At 38.4% G+C, this 20,683-nt stretch overlaps 1 protein-coding gene across 1 annotated transcript; it reads left to right on the top strand.

Annotated features, from left to right (window-relative positions):
• Positions 1-2,052: 2,052 nt before the first annotated feature.
• Positions 2,053-20,121, top strand: LOC111674190 (dynein heavy chain 7, axonemal-like; the record flags this gene model as incomplete). Its single annotated transcript, XM_023433600.1, has 13 exons — positions 2,053-2,433; positions 4,472-4,908; positions 5,525-5,640; positions 7,152-7,974; positions 9,538-10,100; positions 10,214-10,411; positions 10,510-10,641; positions 12,420-12,502; positions 13,515-14,201; positions 15,249-15,534; positions 16,943-17,116; positions 17,352-17,524; positions 19,528-20,121. Coding segments are annotated over 13 exons (4,647 nt in total), but the record flags the coding sequence as incomplete, so codon positions are not given.
• Positions 20,122-20,683: the final 562 nt, after the last annotated feature.

Genomic DNA, 20,683 nt, shown 5'->3' with positions numbered 1-20,683 from the left:
AGGGCAGCACACGGTGCGATCGCGCGACCCTGCACGTGTGCAATCTCCCAACTCATCTCTGCCAGTTCGTCGGCCCGGGTCGCGACCGCTAGCCGGACCCGACTCCCGGATTGGGCCCGGCCTCGGCCAATCAAGGAGCTGGATCGCGGCCAGGCGTCGCGATATGTAGGAGTAACACATTTCTGGCAGACATGAGTTGCGCCGCCACTGAGGGGTAACAGGTGGCAAATACGCACCAACCACCGGGACACAGGACGCGATCGCGCAACCCTGCCCGTGAGCAATCTCCTAACTCATCTCTGCCTTCACCGGCCAAACGCTCGCAACAACTAATGATGCACCACGCCGCACCGTCTATACTGAATACGTATAGACGCGTTTGGCACCGTTCTCAAACGGGAAGACACATGGGGATCACGTGATTGAATTTAGCCGATTTGATTGGCTAAGTTTACAATGGAAATTTACATACATTTTTACCTCCTACATAACTGAAGTTCTACATAAAAAAAATCCGATTTGTGTGGCTAAGTTTACAATGGAAATTTACATACATTTTTACCCCCTACATAACTGAAGTTCTACATGAAAAAAAACGTAAAATGGAAAAAATTACAAATCTGGGGATTTATAAATGTCCGAGACATTTTATATTTACTGCATTCCTGCAGTTTTACTTGCATTAAGTGTACCGTTGCATTATAATTATTCTCGTGGCATGTATATTCCTAATATGTGTTTTTACCCTGCCTGTAGATTTAGCCTGTAGATTTACACACATGGTAAAGGTCTTACATGCCACGAGAATAATCACACAAAATACATATTAGTAAAAACACATATTAGGAATATGTGTTTTTACCCAGCAGCGTATATTTATCAATATGTAAATTTACTAGGTAGCATGTAGATTTACACACATGGTAAAGGTCTTACATGCCACGAGAAAAATTACAATGCAATGGTACACTTAATGCAAGTAAAAATGCAGGAATCCAGTAAATATACAACGTCTCGGACATTTATAAATTCCCAGATTTGTAATTTTTTCCATTTTACGTCTTTTTTTTATGTAGAACTTCAGTTATGTAGGGGGTAAAAATGTATGTAAATTTCCATTGATTTTTTCTCAGTGCGTGAATTCAATTATAAAATGCAATTCATTTTCGAAAAAGAAAAGGTGTTAAATTGCAAAGCGTCGCGAACGTACGCGAACGTTTTCATTTAATATTGGTAGATTGGTATCGTTTCGTTGAATCACAAATTTCTGTGCGAAAAGTTTACTTCTAGCGAAATAGATTGTACGAATGCATTATTTTATCTCAATTCCTTGAATGATGAAGTTGTAATACAAGCTTATTTAAATGTTTTTGGTTTGGAACAGGATCCAAGAATCAAATTTTTATAAAAATATTGAACGACATATAATACGTGTATTAGTGATTTTTAAAAATATTGAATAACGTCAAGTTTTCGAGTTATGACTCTTAAACTTGATCCAAGAATGAAATTTTTATAAAAAGATTGAACGACATATAATACGTGTATTAGTGATTTTTAAAAATATTAAATGACCAAGTTTTCGAGTTATGACTCTTAAACTTGATCCAAGAATGAAATTTTTATAAAAATATTGAACGACATATAATACGTGTATCAGTGATTTTTAAAAATATTGAATGACTTCAAGTTTTCGAGTTATGACTCTTAAACTTGATCCAAAAATGAAATTTTTATAAAAATATTAAACGACATATAATAGGTGTATCAGGGAGTATTTTAAATATTGAATGACGTCAATTTTTCGAGTCATGACTTTTGAACTTGTTCCAAGAATGAAATTTTCATAAAAAGATTGAACGACATATAATACACCTATCGGTGATTTTTTTAAATATTGAATGGCGTCAATTTTTCCAGTTATGACTTTGGGACTTGATCCAAGAATTAAATTTTCATAAAAAGATTGAACGACATATAATACACGTATCAGTGATTTTTTAAAATATTGAATGACGTCAATTATTCGATTTATGACTTTCACGAATGTAGAAAATGGGAGAGCAAGTTGCACCTTCTGCAAGACATTTTGGATCAATGGTTGAACGTCCAAGGTACGTGGATGTACCTGGAGCCAATATTTAGTTCTCCGGATATCCAGCAGCAGATGCCAGAGGAAGGACGAAGGTTCACAGCCGTGGACAAGACCTGGAGGGACATCATGAAGACCGTCCAAGCGGACCCCAAGGTCCTCTCCGTCGTGGAGATCGAAAAGATGCTGGAGAGACTGAAGAAGAGCACGGGTCTCTTGGACTTGATCCAAAAAGGCTTGAACGATTATTTAGAGAAGAAGAGACTCTACTTCCCTAGGTTCTTCTTCTTGTCCAACGATGAGCTGTTGGAGATCCTTTCCGAAACGAAGGACCCCACGCGGTAAGGATGACATTAGAAACAAAAATTTATGCATAGCCGCTACGTGCGTTAAAAGGGAAACTCCTCGGTTAAAGACAAATATGGCTAATTATTTTTCTTCATTCATTGACGAAATGCCCTTACGTTTACGCTACTGGTTATTTTGGGCATAATAATACGCACATACAAAGATAAATGTAAATCGTAAATTACTGCAAGAAAAAAAAGCGCTTCACTTTTCGATACGTTCCCCTTTCATAACGTGCGAATTCACACATACGCTACCGTGACGTAAAGAGTTTCACTTTAAAAACAATTTTTCTTTCCACGGTAAAGTCAATGAATATCGTCTATAAGAAGTCAAGGTGGACTTCTGAAGATGATATGAAAGGCGATGAGAAAGTTAATCGACGTTGACAAAACAAAATTCATCTATACCTTTTTTGGTGGGAATGTCGTTTTAAATACGAAAGGGGGAACATAAGCTGGTGCGTCCCGTTACCAAATTTATATTTACGTTGAAGTCTTTTACACTCTACATTGAGAAATACACGAAATGAAACGTTCTATGTGTCATTTCGGTAAAGTAATGATACAAAAATCGACGTAAAATCGTTGAAATCCCGTGAATTAATTATTCTAACGACTGTTTAGAACCAACGTCGCCATCTGTGACGTTTGGCTGCAACTAAATTTTTGCTCAAAAAACACGTGTTAGGCATGGGACAAGCCAGCATTCTCTAGCAATCGTTGGTGAAAGTATTGCCTATATTTTCCCAGCTGACTCTGTAACATTCCATTTCTACGGTATTGTAAATAGTTCGAGCTAGGTCCCGAAACTCTTATTTTTCGATTCTAGGCCTCCAAGGAGCGTAAAACATCGAAAACGTGCACGGACCACGCCTCATTGGTTCTAGTCCATGATAAATAAATAAATTTTTGATGAAAAATGAAATTTCATGGATTTCAGGATCTACTTTATGGCCTCCATATTCCCGTGGTAAGATTTGAAACGAATCGGTACCCTCAGTTCGAAGAATACCCTCCCCAACGTTTTGCCTTCTCAAATATATAGGTTGACTTATATCACCTTAAAAGATAAAAGGACCCTTTTTGTTTTCTTACTTCTTTATTTAATTTCCAAATTTTAAATGAAATATTTTCATGAAAAATGAAATTTCATGAATTTCAGGATCTCCCTTAGGGCCTCCATATTCCCATGGTAAAATTTGAAACGAATCGGTACCCTCAATTCGGAGAATACTTTCCCCGACGTTTTGCCCTCTCAAATATATTGGTCGACTTTTTCATATCACCTTAAATGATATAATGACCCTTTTTGATTTCTTACTTCTTCATTTAATTTACAAATTGTAAATGAAATATTTTCATGAAAAATGAAATTTCATGAATATCAGGATCTACTTTAGGGCCTCCATATTCCCGTGGTAAAATTTGAAATGAATCTGTACCCTCAATTCGGAGAATACTTTCCCTAACGTTCTGCCCTCTCAAATATATTGGTTGACTTTTTCATATCACCTTAAATGATATAATGACCCTTTTTGATTTCTTACTTCTTTATTTAATTTCCAAATTTTAAATGAATTATTTTCATGAAAAATGAAATTTCATGAATTTCAGGATCTACATTAGGGCCTCCATATTCCCGTGGTAAGATTTGAAACTAACCGGTACCCTCAGTTCGGAGAATACTTTCCCCAACGTTCTGCCCTCTCCAATATATAGGTTGACTCAATGACCCTTTTTGATTTCTTACTTCTTCATTTAATTTCCAAATTTTAAATGAAATATTTTCATGAAAAATGAAATTTCATGAATTTCAGGATCTCCCTTAGGGCCTCCATATTCCCATGGTAAAATTTGAAACGAATCGGTACCCTCAATTCGGAGAATACTTTCCCCGACGTTTTGCCCTCTCAAATATATTGGTCGACTTTTTCATATCACCTTAAATGATATAATGACCCTTTTTGATTTCTTACTTCTTCATTTAATTTACAAATTATCAATGAAATATTTTCTCCTTTTTCATTAGGGTTCAGCCGCACTTGAAGAAGTGCTTCGAAGGAATAGCAAAGCTGCACTTCGACGAGGACTTGGATGTGCACAAGATGAAGTCTGCCGAGGGCGAAGAAGTGGACCTCGTCGACGTAATCTCTACTTCGGCTGCCAGGGGTCAAGTGGAGAAGTGGCTTTTGGAGCTGGAAGTCGACATGAGGAAAAGTATCAAAAATAAAGTCTTCGAGGCGATGGAGGCCTATGAGCTGAAGAAGAGGGTCGACTGGGTCCAGGAATGGCCCGGACAGACCGTCCTTTGCATCGGTCAGCTTTACTGGACTCAGCAAGTGGAAAAAGCTCTTGCTCGAGGAGTCGAAGGCCTGAAACGATACTTCAACCAATGCCAACGAGAATTAAACGAAATCATCTTGATCATCAGAGGGAAACTGCCGAAGCAGACCAGAATTACTTTAGGTATGCTTTAATGAAAAAAATTAAAAACGCAGTCATGTTGATTTTGTATAACATTCGAAAAAAGCCGGAAGTTTCAAAACAATTCAATTGAATTTACAGAAACGCTACTATTTAGTTATATTTAATTGCTTCGAATTTAACGAAGCGGCATATTTTGCAAATAAGAGACATTGCTGAAACTTCCATAATATTGCGAAGAATGAGACGGTCTCAAGAAAATAGTGTTTTCCTACCAAACACGGTTACGTAACAATTATATAACCATTACATAACGTTTGTAACATGTATACATTTTCGTGAACATACGTTTATAACATACATATAACATATAAGTAAGATCTGGAAAACTATTTCCTCCGCAGCTATATAACCCTGTTATAAAATGAATAATGCAACGTATACATAACATATCGGCAACATGTTATATGTTATGTTAATATTATATAACTGCAATGCTTACCAGTTTGTAACAATGTTACCGAAAGGTAATAATTCGACGTTATATGATATTAATGTGTCTCGTGAATAACATTCGTTATATATCATGTTATTCCAGTATTATGTAATTCTAACATAGTGTGTTTAGTGATGTCAGATTTCATTTTTTATATCACAGAGGCTTTGGTCACTTTGGACGTACACGGAAAGGACGTCGTTAACGATCTCGTAGAAAAAGAAGTTACAAAAAATGACGACTTCAATTGGCTTTGTCAACTACGTTATTATTGGATGGTACTGCTTTTTCATTCATAATATAAACCTAATTTTGTATTTTTCAACAATTACCCAATGGCGCCACATCCATTGTTTCTCACACACCAGGAGTTTTATCGTAAAATATTACAATAACGCACATATCTTTCATTAGCATCTCATTAATATTAATTAAATTTATTACTTTCTTTATAACCCTGGGTAACTTCGAACGTATTCCAACGGTTTCGAAACTTTCTGCAAATTTCAGGTATTCCAACGGTTTCGAAACTTTCTGCAAATTTCAGGAAGACAACCTATGGACATACATGATCAATTATTACCTGCAATACTTTCTGCAAATTTCAGGAAGACAATCTATGACCATATGTGCCCATAATTATGAAAGTAGTTTAAGTCATATATTTCTCTTTTCGAGATATTTAATGAATTGCTTTTGAATAAATTAAAAAATATTTTTATATTATGCAGCATATTAATTTAGAATTTTATTAGTCTTGATTAATGGAAATTTATTGTGAATATGAAATTTTGGGTGACTTTCATACGAAAATGTTGTTTTTAAAGGGTGAATTGACTTAGACCATTTTCAAAATTAACCGAATGCCCTATAAATGACTTAAAGCAATAAAAAGCTACGAGTTTTGTTAGAAACAATAACTTTAATGAAATAATTCATGAACATTTATTAATTATTTTTAAAAAGTAATCCATTTTTATCATTTTAGGCTTTTATCATTATGAGTTTTTAAGATTCTTAAAATGTTCCTGAAAAATTGGAGGGATGTATGGTAGCAAACACATATTATCTTTATGTTTTTATTCCGTTACTGGTCTAGTGGTGGGGTATAATGGAAGTAATTTCCGTATATTTTTGGTCTTCCTCTTTTAGGTGAAAGATCCAAAACGTGGAATTTAGAATCATCTGAAGAAATATTACGTGGTCGTAAAATATCTGCAAATCACATGATATCCGAATAATAATTAACGTATTCACATAATAAGTACGTTGTCATTAACTTACCTGAATCGCTATCTGTTGACATAGTGGTAAAATGTATCAATTAATTTTCCGCCGATAATTAGTTCGGAAGAGCCCAACTGAATTAATGCACTTTCAAAATAGAACTAGATGAATTCCATATATTGTTAGGTAGACCGGAAAGTATTGTCGGTTCTGTTATCGTTTAATTGTCATTTGTCGGCTTATTGTGTAGTTCAAAAACGCGCTAGAGGGCCACGTGCCATTTTATGGTTATGTTTATATAATTTCTTTAAATTTTTCGCTTAGACCACTTTCATAATTAACACTAAATGAATTCCATATAATGTTGTAATTACAACCACCATCGAATAATTCATTTTTGACAATATCGTAAAAATTACATTTAATTAATTTAGTTTAAAATGATGTAGAGTGAAATAACTGATAAACTCATTTTTTTTTTAATTTTGACTTGGACCACTTTCATAATTATGGGCTCATATGTGATCAATTATTACCTGCAATATTTTTCTGCAAATTTCAGGAAGACAACCTATGGACATACATGATCAATTATTACCTGCAATACGGATACGAGTACCTGGGTAACACAGGACGACTGGTGATCACTCCTTTGACGGATCGATGCTACAGGACGCTCTTCGGGGCGTTGAGCCTTCATTTGGGTGGAGCTCCAGAAGGTCCTGCCGGGACCGGGAAGACGGAGACGACGAAGGACCTCGCCAAGGCGGTGGCGAAGCAATGCGTGGTCTTCAATTGCTCCGATGGCCTGGACTACATAGCTCTAGGGAAGTTCTTCAAGGGCCTCGCATCCTGCGGAGCCTGGTCTTGTTTCGACGAATTCAACCGGATAGACCTCGAGGTCCTGTCGGTCGTGGCCCAGCAGATTTTAACTATTCAACGGGGGATCAATTCAGGGGCCGAGAAGCTGCTCTTCGAGGGCACGGAAATCTTCCTGGACCCTTCCTGCGCCGTCTTCATTACCATGAATCCCGGATATGCCGGCAGGTCGGAACTCCCTGACAACCTGAAGGCCCTCTTCAGGTCCGTCGCCATGATGGTTCCGGATTATGCCCTGATTTCGGAGATCCAGCTTTACTCCTTCGGCTTCTACAACGGCAGGCCACTCGCCGTCAAGATCGTCACGGCCTACAAACTCTGTTCCGAGCAGCTGAGCAGTCAATGTCACTACGATTATGGCATGAGAGCTGTCAAGTCCGTGCTGACAGCTGCCGGTAATCTGAAATTGAAGTACCCGGATGAGTCCGAAGACGTCCTGCTCTTAAGGAGCATCAATGACGTTAATCTGCCGAAATTCCTTAATCAGGATCTGCCGCTCTTCAAGGGTGCGTATGATATTTCTCTACTGGCGCAAGTATCGATCTCGGAAATAGGGGGAAAATATTGTTGCAACCCACCTCACCGAGGTAATAAAAAACGTGATTCTTGGAGATCTTCAAGGATGGACGCTCCGTCACGCTCGACATCATACGGTTTACGATGTGTTCGGTATTATCGCGGAGTTCAAGTGCTTTTCGGAATAACGCCAGAGAAAATGACTTTTACGAAGTACTCCAATATGTTTTTGCTTTTACTTATTGCCAGGAAATATCTTGGACAGCACAACGACGATTAAAACATGTCTGAAAGGTGACGAGATTCTGAAAAGTCATCTTTTGGTATAGCGTATAGTCGACAAGACGAAGGCGAAACAATTTCTTATGCCCTGGATTTTGGCATTTTTTACTCGAGGTTAAAAGATGACACAACTCGGACTTCTTTTAGCCAAGATTAAAAGATGGGAAAATTTAGAGATCCATTCGTCGACCATATTTGATGCTTTTTCATCGACTTTAGAGGGCAGGTTTCGATAATCTCGGTTGACTCTTTATGATAAATATGATGGTATTTTTACATTTTCTGATTTGTAATTGTTCTATTTCACGTTCTTTTTTTTTATGTATAACTCTATTTATGTAGCGTGTAAAAATGTATGAAAATTTCCATCGATTTTTTGCAGCGTATGTTCTATTATGTCATAAGAAGTTTGACTTAAGGTGAAGTGAAACACGTCGAGGAACTTGATTGACATCGATAAAAAAGGTTTTTCTAAATACCTACGTTGCCGACGTTCGTTTATATATTGACAGCTGTATCGAATTATATTGAGTATTGCACTAAATGGCATACTCCACTTGTTGTTTTCGTACAATAATTATAAAGAAATCAAAGTAGAATACCAGGCGTCCCCTGGATTCATGGTTTTTGAGGCCCTAATTCACTGCAGTGACCCCCTGCGCCATCTGTGATTTCCATGTCAACTAAATTTTCACTTCGGGACCTCGTATTCCCATTGTTTTAGCATAGAAGCGTATAAAATACTTTTTTTTGCCTTTGCCCCGTTTAAATGTGAGTTTCTCGATTACCAAAGTGTTCTGAATTGTCGTACAATTGTCCTGACTCTTTCGTTTCTCATATTAGAGCCTTCAATAATTGTATATCGATCGAAATATGAGAGCTCGATGCCATTATGGTTCTCGTCTCGCCTAAGTTAAATAATTTGCTTGAAAAATCCAAATTTTAAAAGTGTCAGGATAATTCCTAGGTGTTCACAAGTCATGTGTTAAAGTTTCCGACGGTTCCATCCAGTACCCTTAAAAAAAGTGTCTTATTCGAATCGACTGATTTGAGAGGGTTTCACTTCACCTTAAAAAGTAACAAATAGATAACACTCAGTGTTCCTTCTGAATCATTATTTATATTAATTATTCAGATTATTATTCATATTTATTCAAACTCTGCCATCTATGTCCGGTTCGTCCATATCTGCTGAAAAATGAAGAAGAAATGGAAGGCCTTTAACATCAGCCCTTAATCGTTATTTATATTAGTACTTTTTGTCAATTCAGGTATTGCTTCGGACCTTTTCCCCGGAGTGGTTCTTCCTGAGCCTGATTACACGCACCTGAACGTTTGCGCGAAGGAAGTCTGCGAGAGGGCGAACCTGCAGTGCACCGACGTCTTCCTGGAGAAGATCCAGCAGATCTTCGAGATGATGATCGTCAGACACGGGTTCATGATCGTGGGTCTGCCATTCGGCGGAAAGACCTCGGCCTACAGGATGCTGGCCGAGTGTTTGGCTCTTCTGGAGGAACGGGGCCTCATGGGGGAGCACCGGGTCGAGATAACCGTGATAAACCCCAAAGCCATCACCATGGGTCAGCTTTATGGTTACTTCGACCCAGCTTCTCATGAATGGAGCGACGGGGTCCTGGCCGTGAATTTTAGGGCCTTCGCGGTCTCCACCAACGAGAACCGCAAGTGGCTGGTCTTCGACGGTCCTGTCGACGCCATTTGGATAGAGAACATGAACACCGTTCTGGATGACAACAAGAAGCTCTGCCTCATGTCCGGGGAGATCATTCAATTGGCGCCCACGACTAATCTCATCTTTGAGCCAATGGATCTGGAGGTCCTTTAATTTTTTCCAAGGACTTCGACGACTCGTTTTATGATTAATACATTTAGTGAACTTTCATATCTTTGTTGTAAAGTCATTTGTATACTCATGGTGTGTACTTTTAGGTTGCCTCTCCAGCGACCGTGTCCAGGTGTGGAATGATTTACATGGAACCAGTTGCTTTGGGCTGGACGCCGCTTTTGATATCCTGGTTGAACACTTTACCCTCAACGCTGAGCGAGCATGTCAAGAATCATTTGAAGGACATGTTCATGAGGTTTTGTCCCGCGTTGCTGCACCTTATTCGCAGGTGCAACGCTAAGGTGAATGCTGTGGAGGAGACAGGTTTTCGTTGGAACGTTTTCTTTTTAATTTAGTGGCTTAAGAGTTAAATATATTGAGAAGTTGTTGTCATTTATAGGAAATGCTGTACATGCCGGATGCCAATCTGACGAGGTCAGTCATGTACCTCTTCGATTGCTTCCTCGATGACTTTCTAGATGAGAGGTATTTAGAAACGGTATCTGACCTGGACATGAGAGCGCAGATCGAGGTAAGTTTTCTTTCGAAAATGTTCACAATACCTCCATTAACTTTCAATCCTTGAAATGTGCTTATCACAAAATTCTATTAACCCTTTCGTTACGAGCGCCGACTATAATCGGCACACATGCGACGACCTTTGTGGACGAGCGCCGACTTTAGTCGGTAACAAATTTTGCCATATCTGCAGAGTATTTTTTGATCGTATTGACCCGTATTGGATTAATGGTCCTAAAAGTACATTTTGAACATACGTAACACGGTTTGGTCATCGAGACGAGACGAGAAGTCCAGCTATTGGGATAACTTTTAATTCCTTAAAAGTTTAAGGTTAGACTTTTATTTGGAAATTTAATAATGGAATAAGTCGACAAAACAGTTGTTATTTAATGCTTAGAAAAGTGTACGTACAAAAGGCAGTTAAGGTGAAGTGAAACACGTTGAGGAACTTGATCGACGTCGATAAAGAAGATTTTTCTAAATGCCTACGTTGCCGATGTTGGTTTTTATATCGACAGCTGGGTCGAAGTATATTGGATATTGTACCAAATGGCATACTCCCCCTGTCATTTTCGTACAATAATTATAAAGAAATCGAAATAAAACTCCAGAAATCCTCTGGATTCGTGCTTTCTGGGGCCCTAATTGACTGCGGAGGGACCCCCTGCGCCATCTGTGATTTCCAGATCAACTAAATTTTCACTCCGAGGCCTCATATTACCATTGTCTTAGGATGGCAGCACATAAGACACTACTTTCGCCTTTATGCCATTCAAATGCGACTTTTTCGATTACCAGAGTGTTCTAAATTGTGGTACGATTGTCCTGGCACTTTCGTTTCTCAATTACAGCCTGAAATAATTGTATATCTATCAAAATATGAGAGCTCGACGCCATTTTGGTTCTGGTCTGAGCTGTTAAAAAATTTTTTCCAAAAATCCAAATTTTGAATGTGTCAGGACAATTCTTAGAGGATCAGGAGTGATGTGTCAAAGTTTCGGACAATTTGGTCTAATACCCTTAAAAAAAGTGTTGTATTCGAATCGACTGATTTGAAGGATGTTTCACTTCACCTTAAGGAGGCGTTGTTCGGGTGGAAGACGTAAGTTCGAACACCGAAGACTGCCGAAGCGCAATGTGCACCCTTTCGGCGCGGTGTCGCGTTCAGGGGCGGTTGTTTGGTGGAGCGGACCGCTCTAATGAAAGGGTTAAAAGAGTTTTTAGAAAAATCGGTTAGAACGTAACCAGTACGGTAAAATGAAAACATTCCTTTCCATTTTAAATGAAAATTTACCGTAACATTGCAATGTTATAGTAGTCCAATATCCCTAGTAGCACAAAATATTTGTCCTATATTTTCTATATATTTAACGAATATCTTACATTTTGTAAATATTTAGCAGACATTTGAAATATTTGCAAAACGTTTACTTTACAATATNATGTTAATAAGTTAAAAAATATAATTTCTCTATACGTTCATAAATTATTGAAACTAAACATGTCATTGAGATTTGCAAGAAATATTTTAAATATCTTCGAATGAAATCTACAAGAAATCTTAAAAAATCTGTCGCTTGAGATATTTAACAAAGATTACAAAGAAATATTTAGAAATTATTTTATGCTACTAGGGATCGGGGATTAGCATCTTCGAGAATATCGGAATCACCCATTTACCATTGAAATATTTGTTTGCACTTACGCTAATGCTGAAGAAATGTTCATAGGATAAGTAAGATTTCAGATGAAAATGTCAGACCATTAATTCTCAAAAAATAATTCCAGGGATCCTTTTTCTTTTCCTGCATCTGGGCTATGGGAGGAACGTTGCTGGTTACTTATCGCGACTGGTTCAGCGACCTCTTCAGGTGATATGAAAGAGTCAGCCTATATATATCTAAGAGGTCCAATAGTTGGGAAAAGTATTCTCCCAATTAGGGATACCGATTCGTTTCAAATTTTACCACGGGAATCTGGAAGCCCTAATGTAGGTCCTGAAACTCATGAAATTTCATTTGTCATGAAAAATGTATTTATTTACCATGGACCAGAATCAACATGACGTGGCCCGTGCACGTTTTTTATGTTTTACGCTTCTTGGAGGCCTAGAATCGAAAATGAAGAGTTTTGGGACCTAGCTCGAACAATTTAGAATACCGTAGAAATGGAATATTACAGAGTCAGATGGGAAAATGTGGGAAATACTATCACCAACGTTTGCAAGAGAATCCTGGCTTATCTTGGGGCTAACACGCGTTGTTAGAGTATACATATATTTAGTTGCAGCTAAACGTCACAGATGGCGCCGTTGATTCTAAACAGTCGTTAGAATTATGTATTCACGGGATTTCGACAGTTTTACATCTATCCCTTAATCATTACTTTACCGAAATGATATATGCAATGCTTCAGTTCGTATAATTCTCAACTTAGACTGTAAAAAACTTCAACATAAATGTAAATGACGATAACGGGGCGCATGCGTGAGTTAGATAGGAAAATATGGAAAATACTTTCATCACCGATTGCAAGAACTTGTCTCACGGCTAACACCTGTTTTTTGAGCAAACATTTAGTTGCAGCTAATCGTCGCAGATAGCGACATTGGTCCTAAACAGTCGTTAGAATAATAAATTCACGGGATTTCGACAGTTTAACGTCGATTTCTTTATCATGACTTTACCGAAATGACACATGGAACGCATCAGTTTGAATAATTCTCAAGATAGACTGTAAAAGACTTCAACATAAATGTCCGTAACAGGACGTTGATGTTCTCACTTGGATGTTCAAAATGACGTTACCACCAAAAAGGGTGTACATGAATTTTAATTTATCGACCTTGATTAAGTTTCTCAGCGCCTTTCGTATTATTTTCAGAGGTCTGATGGAGCGCGACGTCCCCGAAGATCTGGCGATTCGTTTTTTCCTGCCGAAGGATACGAAGGGCCCGAAGAAGCCCTACATCATGCCGATACCAAGTGCAGGTCTAGTTTACGATTACAAGTTCGTAAAAGAAGGCAAAGGCAGATGGAGGCCGTGGTCCGACGACCTCGCGGACCTCCCTCCGATCCCTAGGGACATCCCGGTGAACCAGATCATCGTTCCCACGGTGGAGACCGTCAGATACACTCATCTCTTTTACCAGCTGGTTCGCCACCGAAAGCCGGTACTCCTGGTGGGCCCAACCGGTACCGGAAAGTCCGTCTACGTGATGGACTTTATGCTGAAGAAGATCGACCCCAGCGTGTACAAACCTCTCTTCGTGACCTTCTCCGCTCAGACGACGGCCAACCAGACCCAGGATATCATCATGAGCAAGATGGACAAAAGGAGGAAGGGGGTTTATGGGGCTCCACCTGGGAAACATTGGGTCATTTTTGTGGATGATCTCTCCATGCCCTTGAAAGAGGAGTACGGCGCTCAGCCGCCCATTGAACTTCTTCGGCAATGGCTGGACCACTGGACCTGGTACGACATGAAGGCGGTGGTACCCATTAAGTTGGTCGACATGCAGCTGATGTGTGCCATGGGTCCACCTTCTGGTGGTCAAGATGTTACTCCTAGGTAAGTACGACTGAGTTCTTCATTCTGAGGAGGGTGGTTTATGACGAGTTTTTGATAAATCACAATATCGGGAGGAAAGAGAAAATGACAAGAACATTTGTAAATGGGAACTGGATAACAAACCATACGTTTAGTGTTTGAAAATTTAATTATATTAAGGTGATATGAAAGGCGCTGAGAAATTTAATCGACGTCGATAAATTAAAATTCATCTGTACCCTTTTTGGTGGTAATGTCGTTTTCAATATCCAAATGGGAACATCAGCTGGCGCGTCACGTTACCGACATTTATATTCACGTTGAAGTCTATTACAGTCTGCGTTGATAATTATATGAATTGAAGCGCTTCATATGTCATTTCAGTGAAGTAATGATGAAGAGATCGACGTAAAACTGTCGAAATCCCATGAATTCATTATTCTAATGACTGTTTAGAACTAACGTCGCCATCTGTGACGTTTAGCCGCAACTAAATTTATGCTTTAAAAACATGTGTTAGTCACGAGATTAGCCAGCATTCTCTTGCAGTCGTTGTTAAAAGTATTTTCCATATTTTCCCATCCGACTCTGTAATATTCCAGTTCTATCATATTCTAACTCGTTCGATTTACGTCTTAAAACTCTTCCTTTTCGATTCTAAGGTTCCAAGAAACGCAAAACCTCGATAACGTGTACGGACCACGCCATGTTGGTTCTAGTCCATGATAAATAAATATATTTTTTACGAAAAGTGAAATTTCATGAGTTTTAGAACCTACTTAAAGACCTCCATTATCCCGTGGTAAAATTTGAAACGAATCGGTACACTCAATTCGGAGTATACTTTCACGAACGATTTGACCTCTCACAATCAGATATACACATATAGGCTGATTCTTTCATACCACCTTAACTATGAAAGATTTTGTTCATTTTAATGACAATTTTTTGGAATGGATAATTCATTAATAGTGATCACCACGTAAACAAGAATAATTTATGTTTCTAATGTGATATTTTGGAGGTTTGGAAATGAATATGCGTTTAATTCTATTGTTACACTCGCAGATTTAAAAGACACTTTTTCACGTTGGGCATCTCCGAGTTCGAGGACGACGTGATGGTCACCATCTTCAGCAAGATTTTCGCCTGGCACTTGTCAACACGTGGATTTTCCGAAGAATTCGAGCTTTGTATCGATTATATCGTGTTTGGGACTTTGGATATATACAAGGAAACCATGAAGAATTTGTTGCCAACACCGGCGAAGTCCCATTACCTTTTTAATCTTCGGGATTTCTCCAGAGTTATTCAAGGTGTCTTGCTCTCGGTACCAGAGACTGTACCTGATGAGGTAATAAATTTACATTTTCCACGATTTTCTGTTCTAAATAAATAAAATAATTAAAATCAAAAAGAATGCAGAATGCTCTAATATGTATGGGGTAACGTGGTAATTTCACTTCTTCTTCTTTTAATTTTATTATAGCTTTAGGAATTTGCGCAACAAAATAGTTTTTAGTCAAACAAATGTATTTGCCCAAACAACGTAAAAATCCGTTTTTTAACCCATCAGTCTTTTTACACTATTAACATGATATGAAAAGCGATGAGGAAGTTAATCGACATCGATTAAATAAAATTCATTTGTATCCTGTTTGGTAGTAATGACGATTTAAACATTCAAGGGGGAACATAAGCTATCGCGTCCCGTTATCGACATTTATATTTATGTTGAAGTTCTTTTACAGTCTACGTTGCGAATTACACGAACTGAAGCGTTCCATATGTCATTTCGGTAAAGTATTGATGAAGAGATCAATGTAAAGCTGTCGAAATCCCGCGATTTCATTATTCTAACGACTGTTTAGGTTCAACGTTGCCATCTGTGACGTTTAACTACAACTAAATGTTTGCTCCAAAAATACGTGTTAGCCCCGAGTAAAGTCAGCATTTTCTTGCAATCGTTGGCGAAAGTATTTCCATATTTTTTCATCTGACTGTAAAATTCCATTTCTCATCCTAAATTGTTCAAGCTAGGTCCTGAAACTCTTCATTTTCCATTCTAAGCTTTTAAGAAGTGTAAAACACCGAAAACGTGTACGGACCATGCCATGTTGGTTCGAGTCCAGGATACATAAATAAATTTTTGTTGAAAAATGAAATTTCATGAATGTCAGATGCTACTTTAGGGCCTCCATGTTCCCGTGGGAAAATTTAGAAGGAATCGGTACCCAAAATCCGGAGAATATTTTCACGAACGATTTGATCTCTCAGTATGTATAGGTACGATTCTTTCATATCACTTTAATTGCATGTTTTGGAATGCATGCAAATCCAAACCAGTGTTTAGCATCAACGATGCCATCTGTGACGTTTAACTGCAACTAAATTTTTGCTCTAAAACCACGTGTTAGCTCCCAGAAAAGCCAGCATTCCATTTCTCATCCTAAATTGTTCGAGCTAGGTCCTGAAACTTTTCATTTTCCATTCTAAGCTTTTAAAAAGTGTCAAACACCGAAAACGTGTACGAACCACGCCATGTTGGTTCGAGCTCATGATACGTAAATAAATTTTTGTTGAAAAATGAAATTTCATGGATGTCATATCCAACTTTAGGGCCTCCATGTTCCCGTGGGAAAATTTGAAAGCAATTGGTACCCCCAATTCGGAAAATATTTTCACGAATGATTTTATCTCTTGGTATGTATAGGTATGATTCTTTCATATCACCTTAATTGCATGTTTTGGAACGTGTGCAGAGTGCCATGAAGAGATTGTGGGTTCACGAAGTTTTGCGAGTTTATGGGGATCGCCTCGTAGATGACGCTGATGCAGCTTGGCTCGTCGAACAGATTCGACAAACTCTTGTTCAACGTATGGAAGTGAAAATGGACGATCTCTTCCGGGAATTTATCATCGAGCCCTTTACTACAGTAGGTTTATCAACCATTTCATTTACAATATTAAAAATGGTAAAAAATGTCAAGAGTGATATTAAACATTTTTCATATTAAAAATGACTAAGGGTGTTCGTAGTCATTTTATTTAGTAATTTCTACCAAAGACCGACATCATTATTCAACAATGTCTCCTAATTCTGATTAAGTCAAATAATAAGCAGGTATTTCCTGACGTTTTTCAAGTAATAACAGTTTATTCCGATTTCAGGTAACTGAAACCGGTTTGCGGAATCTTGTATACTGTGATTTTCAAAATCCAATGTCCGACGTGAAGTTGTACACGGAAGTGAAGAATTTGGATGCACTGGGAGATGTAGTGAAAGATTACCTTGTCGAGTTTAACTCGATTTCGAAGAAACCCATGAATTTAGTGCTCTTTAGGTATTTTAACTTCTCTTTATCAAACAATACAAATACTGCAAAACAAAGGATATTCAAAATTTGTGAAGTTTGAGAAGAAACCCATGAATTTAGTGCTCTTTAGGTATTCGAACTTCTCTTTATCAAATAATACAAATACTGCAAAACAAAGGATATTCAAAATTTGTGAAGTTTAATATTCCGTACTGCCGATTTTGAAAATATGTCTAAGTATTAATGACTCGTCTATCAACAAATGTCACAATGATGACCACAAACTTAGTGGACTTGTAACTTACAAATTGGTTTTTAACCCTAGACTTCATGTATCATTTTTTCTATCCACTAATTCATGACAAGTAGGTATCCACTTGTTTTTCGTTGACAAAATGTTTCCTATCAGAAATAAACGGGACCTACCATTAGTAGATAAATTACTTCGTTTCTTTAATAAGGAAGTGAATGATCAGGAACAAATTAAATTTCATTGAACCATAATTTATGAAAACCTCATCTAAAGACTGAAGAACAACAAAAAATTGTCAGCTAGGGGATGAAGTCTCCAACCTTACTGGGGTGGGTTTATACCCTATTCTTGAGTGTTAGGGTTAAGGTGAAGTGAAACACGTCGAGGAACTTGATCGACGTCGGTAAAAAAGGTTTTTCTAAATACCTACGTTGGCGACGTTCATTTGTATATCGACAGCTGTGTCGAATAATATTGAGTATTGTACTAAATGGCATACTCTATATGTCGTTTTCGTACAATAATTATAAAGAAATCAAAACAAAACCTCAGAAATCCTCTGAATGCATGATTTTCGAGCCTCTAATTGACTGCAAAGTGCTCCGTCTGTGATTTCCGTGTCAACCAAATTTTCATTCCGAGACCTCGTATTACAATCGTTTTGGTATACAAGCGCATAAAACACATTTTTTGTCTTTATCTCGCTGACATGCGAGTTTATCGATTACCAAAGTGTTCGAAATTGTCGTAAAATTGTCCTGAACCTTTCGTTTCTCATATTAGAGTCTTCAATAATTGAATATCGTTCGAAACATGAGAGTTCGACGCCATCTTGGTTCTGGTCTGGGATGCGTAAAAAAACATTTTCAAAAGTCTGAATTTTAAACGTATCAGGATAATTCTTAGGTGCTTGCGAGTAATGTGTCAAAGTTTCAGACGGTTCGAACCAACGCCCTTAAGGTGAAGTGAAACCCCCTTCAAATCAGTCGTTTCGATTAAGACACTTTTCTTCAAAGGGTATTGGATCAAACTGTCCAAACTTTTGGCACATGACTCGTAAGCACCTAGGAATTATCCTGACACTTTCAAAATTTGGATTTTTGAACAAAATTGTTTGACACTCCAGACCAGAACCAAAATGGCGTCGAGCTCTCATATTTCGATCAAAAAACAATTATTGAAGGCTCTGATATGAGAAACTAAAGGGTCAGGACAATTTTGCGACAATTTAGAAATCTCTGCTAATCGATAAACTCGAATTTCAATGGGATAAAGGCAAAGAAAGTGTTGTATGCGCTTCTATGCTAAAACGATGGGAATACGAGGTCTCGGAGTGAAAATTTAATTGACCTGGAAATCACAGATGGCGCAGGGAGTCCCTCTGCAGTCAATTAGGGCCCCAGAAAGCATGAATCCAGAGGATTTCTGGAGTTTCACTTCGATTTCTTGATATTTCTTGTACGACAGGTGGAGTATGCCATTTGGTGCAATATCCAAAATAATTCGATACAGCTGTCAATATAAAAACGAACGTCGGCAACGGAGGCATTTAGAAAAATCTTCTTTATCGACGTCGATCAAGTTCCTCGACATGTTTCACTTCACCTTAAAGAAAAGTGTCTTATTCGAGTCGGCTGATTTGAGGGGGGTTTCACTGCACCTTAACCCTTTACCCCCCAAATTATTGAGATGGCCATTGCCGACGACGAGTCACCCTCGACAAAGGGGTGCAAAGGGTTAAAGGTGATTTGATTTTCTTAGTTATCCGATGTTTCAGGTTCGCGGTGGAACATTTATCGAAGATTTGCCGGATTCTGAAGCAACCCCGAAGTCATGGATTGCTGGTGGGAGTCGGAGGCTCCGGTCGTCAGTCCCTGACGAAGTTGGCAGCACACATCATGGACTATGAGGTCTTCCAGATCGAATTGTCTCAGCAATACGGCCCCAACGAGTGGCACGAAGACCTGAAGACCTTCTTGAGGAGGAGTGCAGCGTCCGACTTGCACAGCGTCTTCCTCTTCAGCGATACGCAGATCAAGTCGGAGACCTTTCTGGAGGACATTAGTAACCTGCTGAACTCAGGAGAAGTGCCAAACATGTTCGCCACTGACGAAAAGGCCGAAATATGTGAAAGAATGCGCCAAATCGACCGACAGAGGGACAAGAACCTTCAGACTGATGGCAGCCCCGTTGCACTTTTCAACTTCTTCGTCCAAGTTGTCAGAAATCAATTACACATTGTCGTGTCGATGTCTCCCATCGGTGACGGTTTTCGTACGCGGATTCGCAAGTTCCCAGCATTGGTTAATTGTTGCACGATTGATTGGCTGCAACCTTGGCCCGAAGATGCACTCTTGGCGGTGGCTACAAGGTATTGTCATCTACAAATGTCCACTTTAATCCTATTACTGCTAAGGTGAAGTGAAACACGTTGAGAAACTTGATCAACGTCGATAAAGAGGATTTTTTTTAAATACCTCCGTTTCCGACGTTTGCTTTTATATTGATAGATGTGCCGAATTATATTGGGTATTGTACTAAATGGCAAACGTCATCTGTCATTTTTTAACAATAATTATAAAGAGAATCGAAGTCAAACTCCAGAAATCCTCTGGATTCAAGCTTTCTCGGGCCCTAATTGACTGTAGAGGGATTCCTTACGCTATTTGTGATTTCCAGGTCAATTAAATTTTCAGTCCGAGACCTTGTATTCCCATCGTTTTAGCATACAAGCGCATAAAACACTTATTTTTCCTTTATCCCGTTGAATTGCCGATGTTTTACGCTTCTCTAGAATCGAAAATGAAGAGTTTCAAGACCTAACTGGAACAATGTAGGATATCGTAGAAATAGAATATTACAGAGTCAGAGGGGAAAATATGGTAAATACTTTGACCAACGATTGCAACAGAATGCTGACTTGTCTCGGGGCT

This window comes from Orussus abietinus, unplaced genomic scaffold, assembly GCF_000612105.2.
Source record: "Orussus abietinus isolate OABI.00-Male unplaced genomic scaffold, Oabi_2.0 scaffold878, whole genome shotgun sequence".
Classification (NCBI taxonomy): Eukaryota; Metazoa; Arthropoda; class Insecta; order Hymenoptera; family Orussidae; genus Orussus; species Orussus abietinus.
The sequence above is the reverse complement of the archived record's forward strand: the minus strand, read 5'-3'. Positions and strand labels throughout refer to the sequence as shown.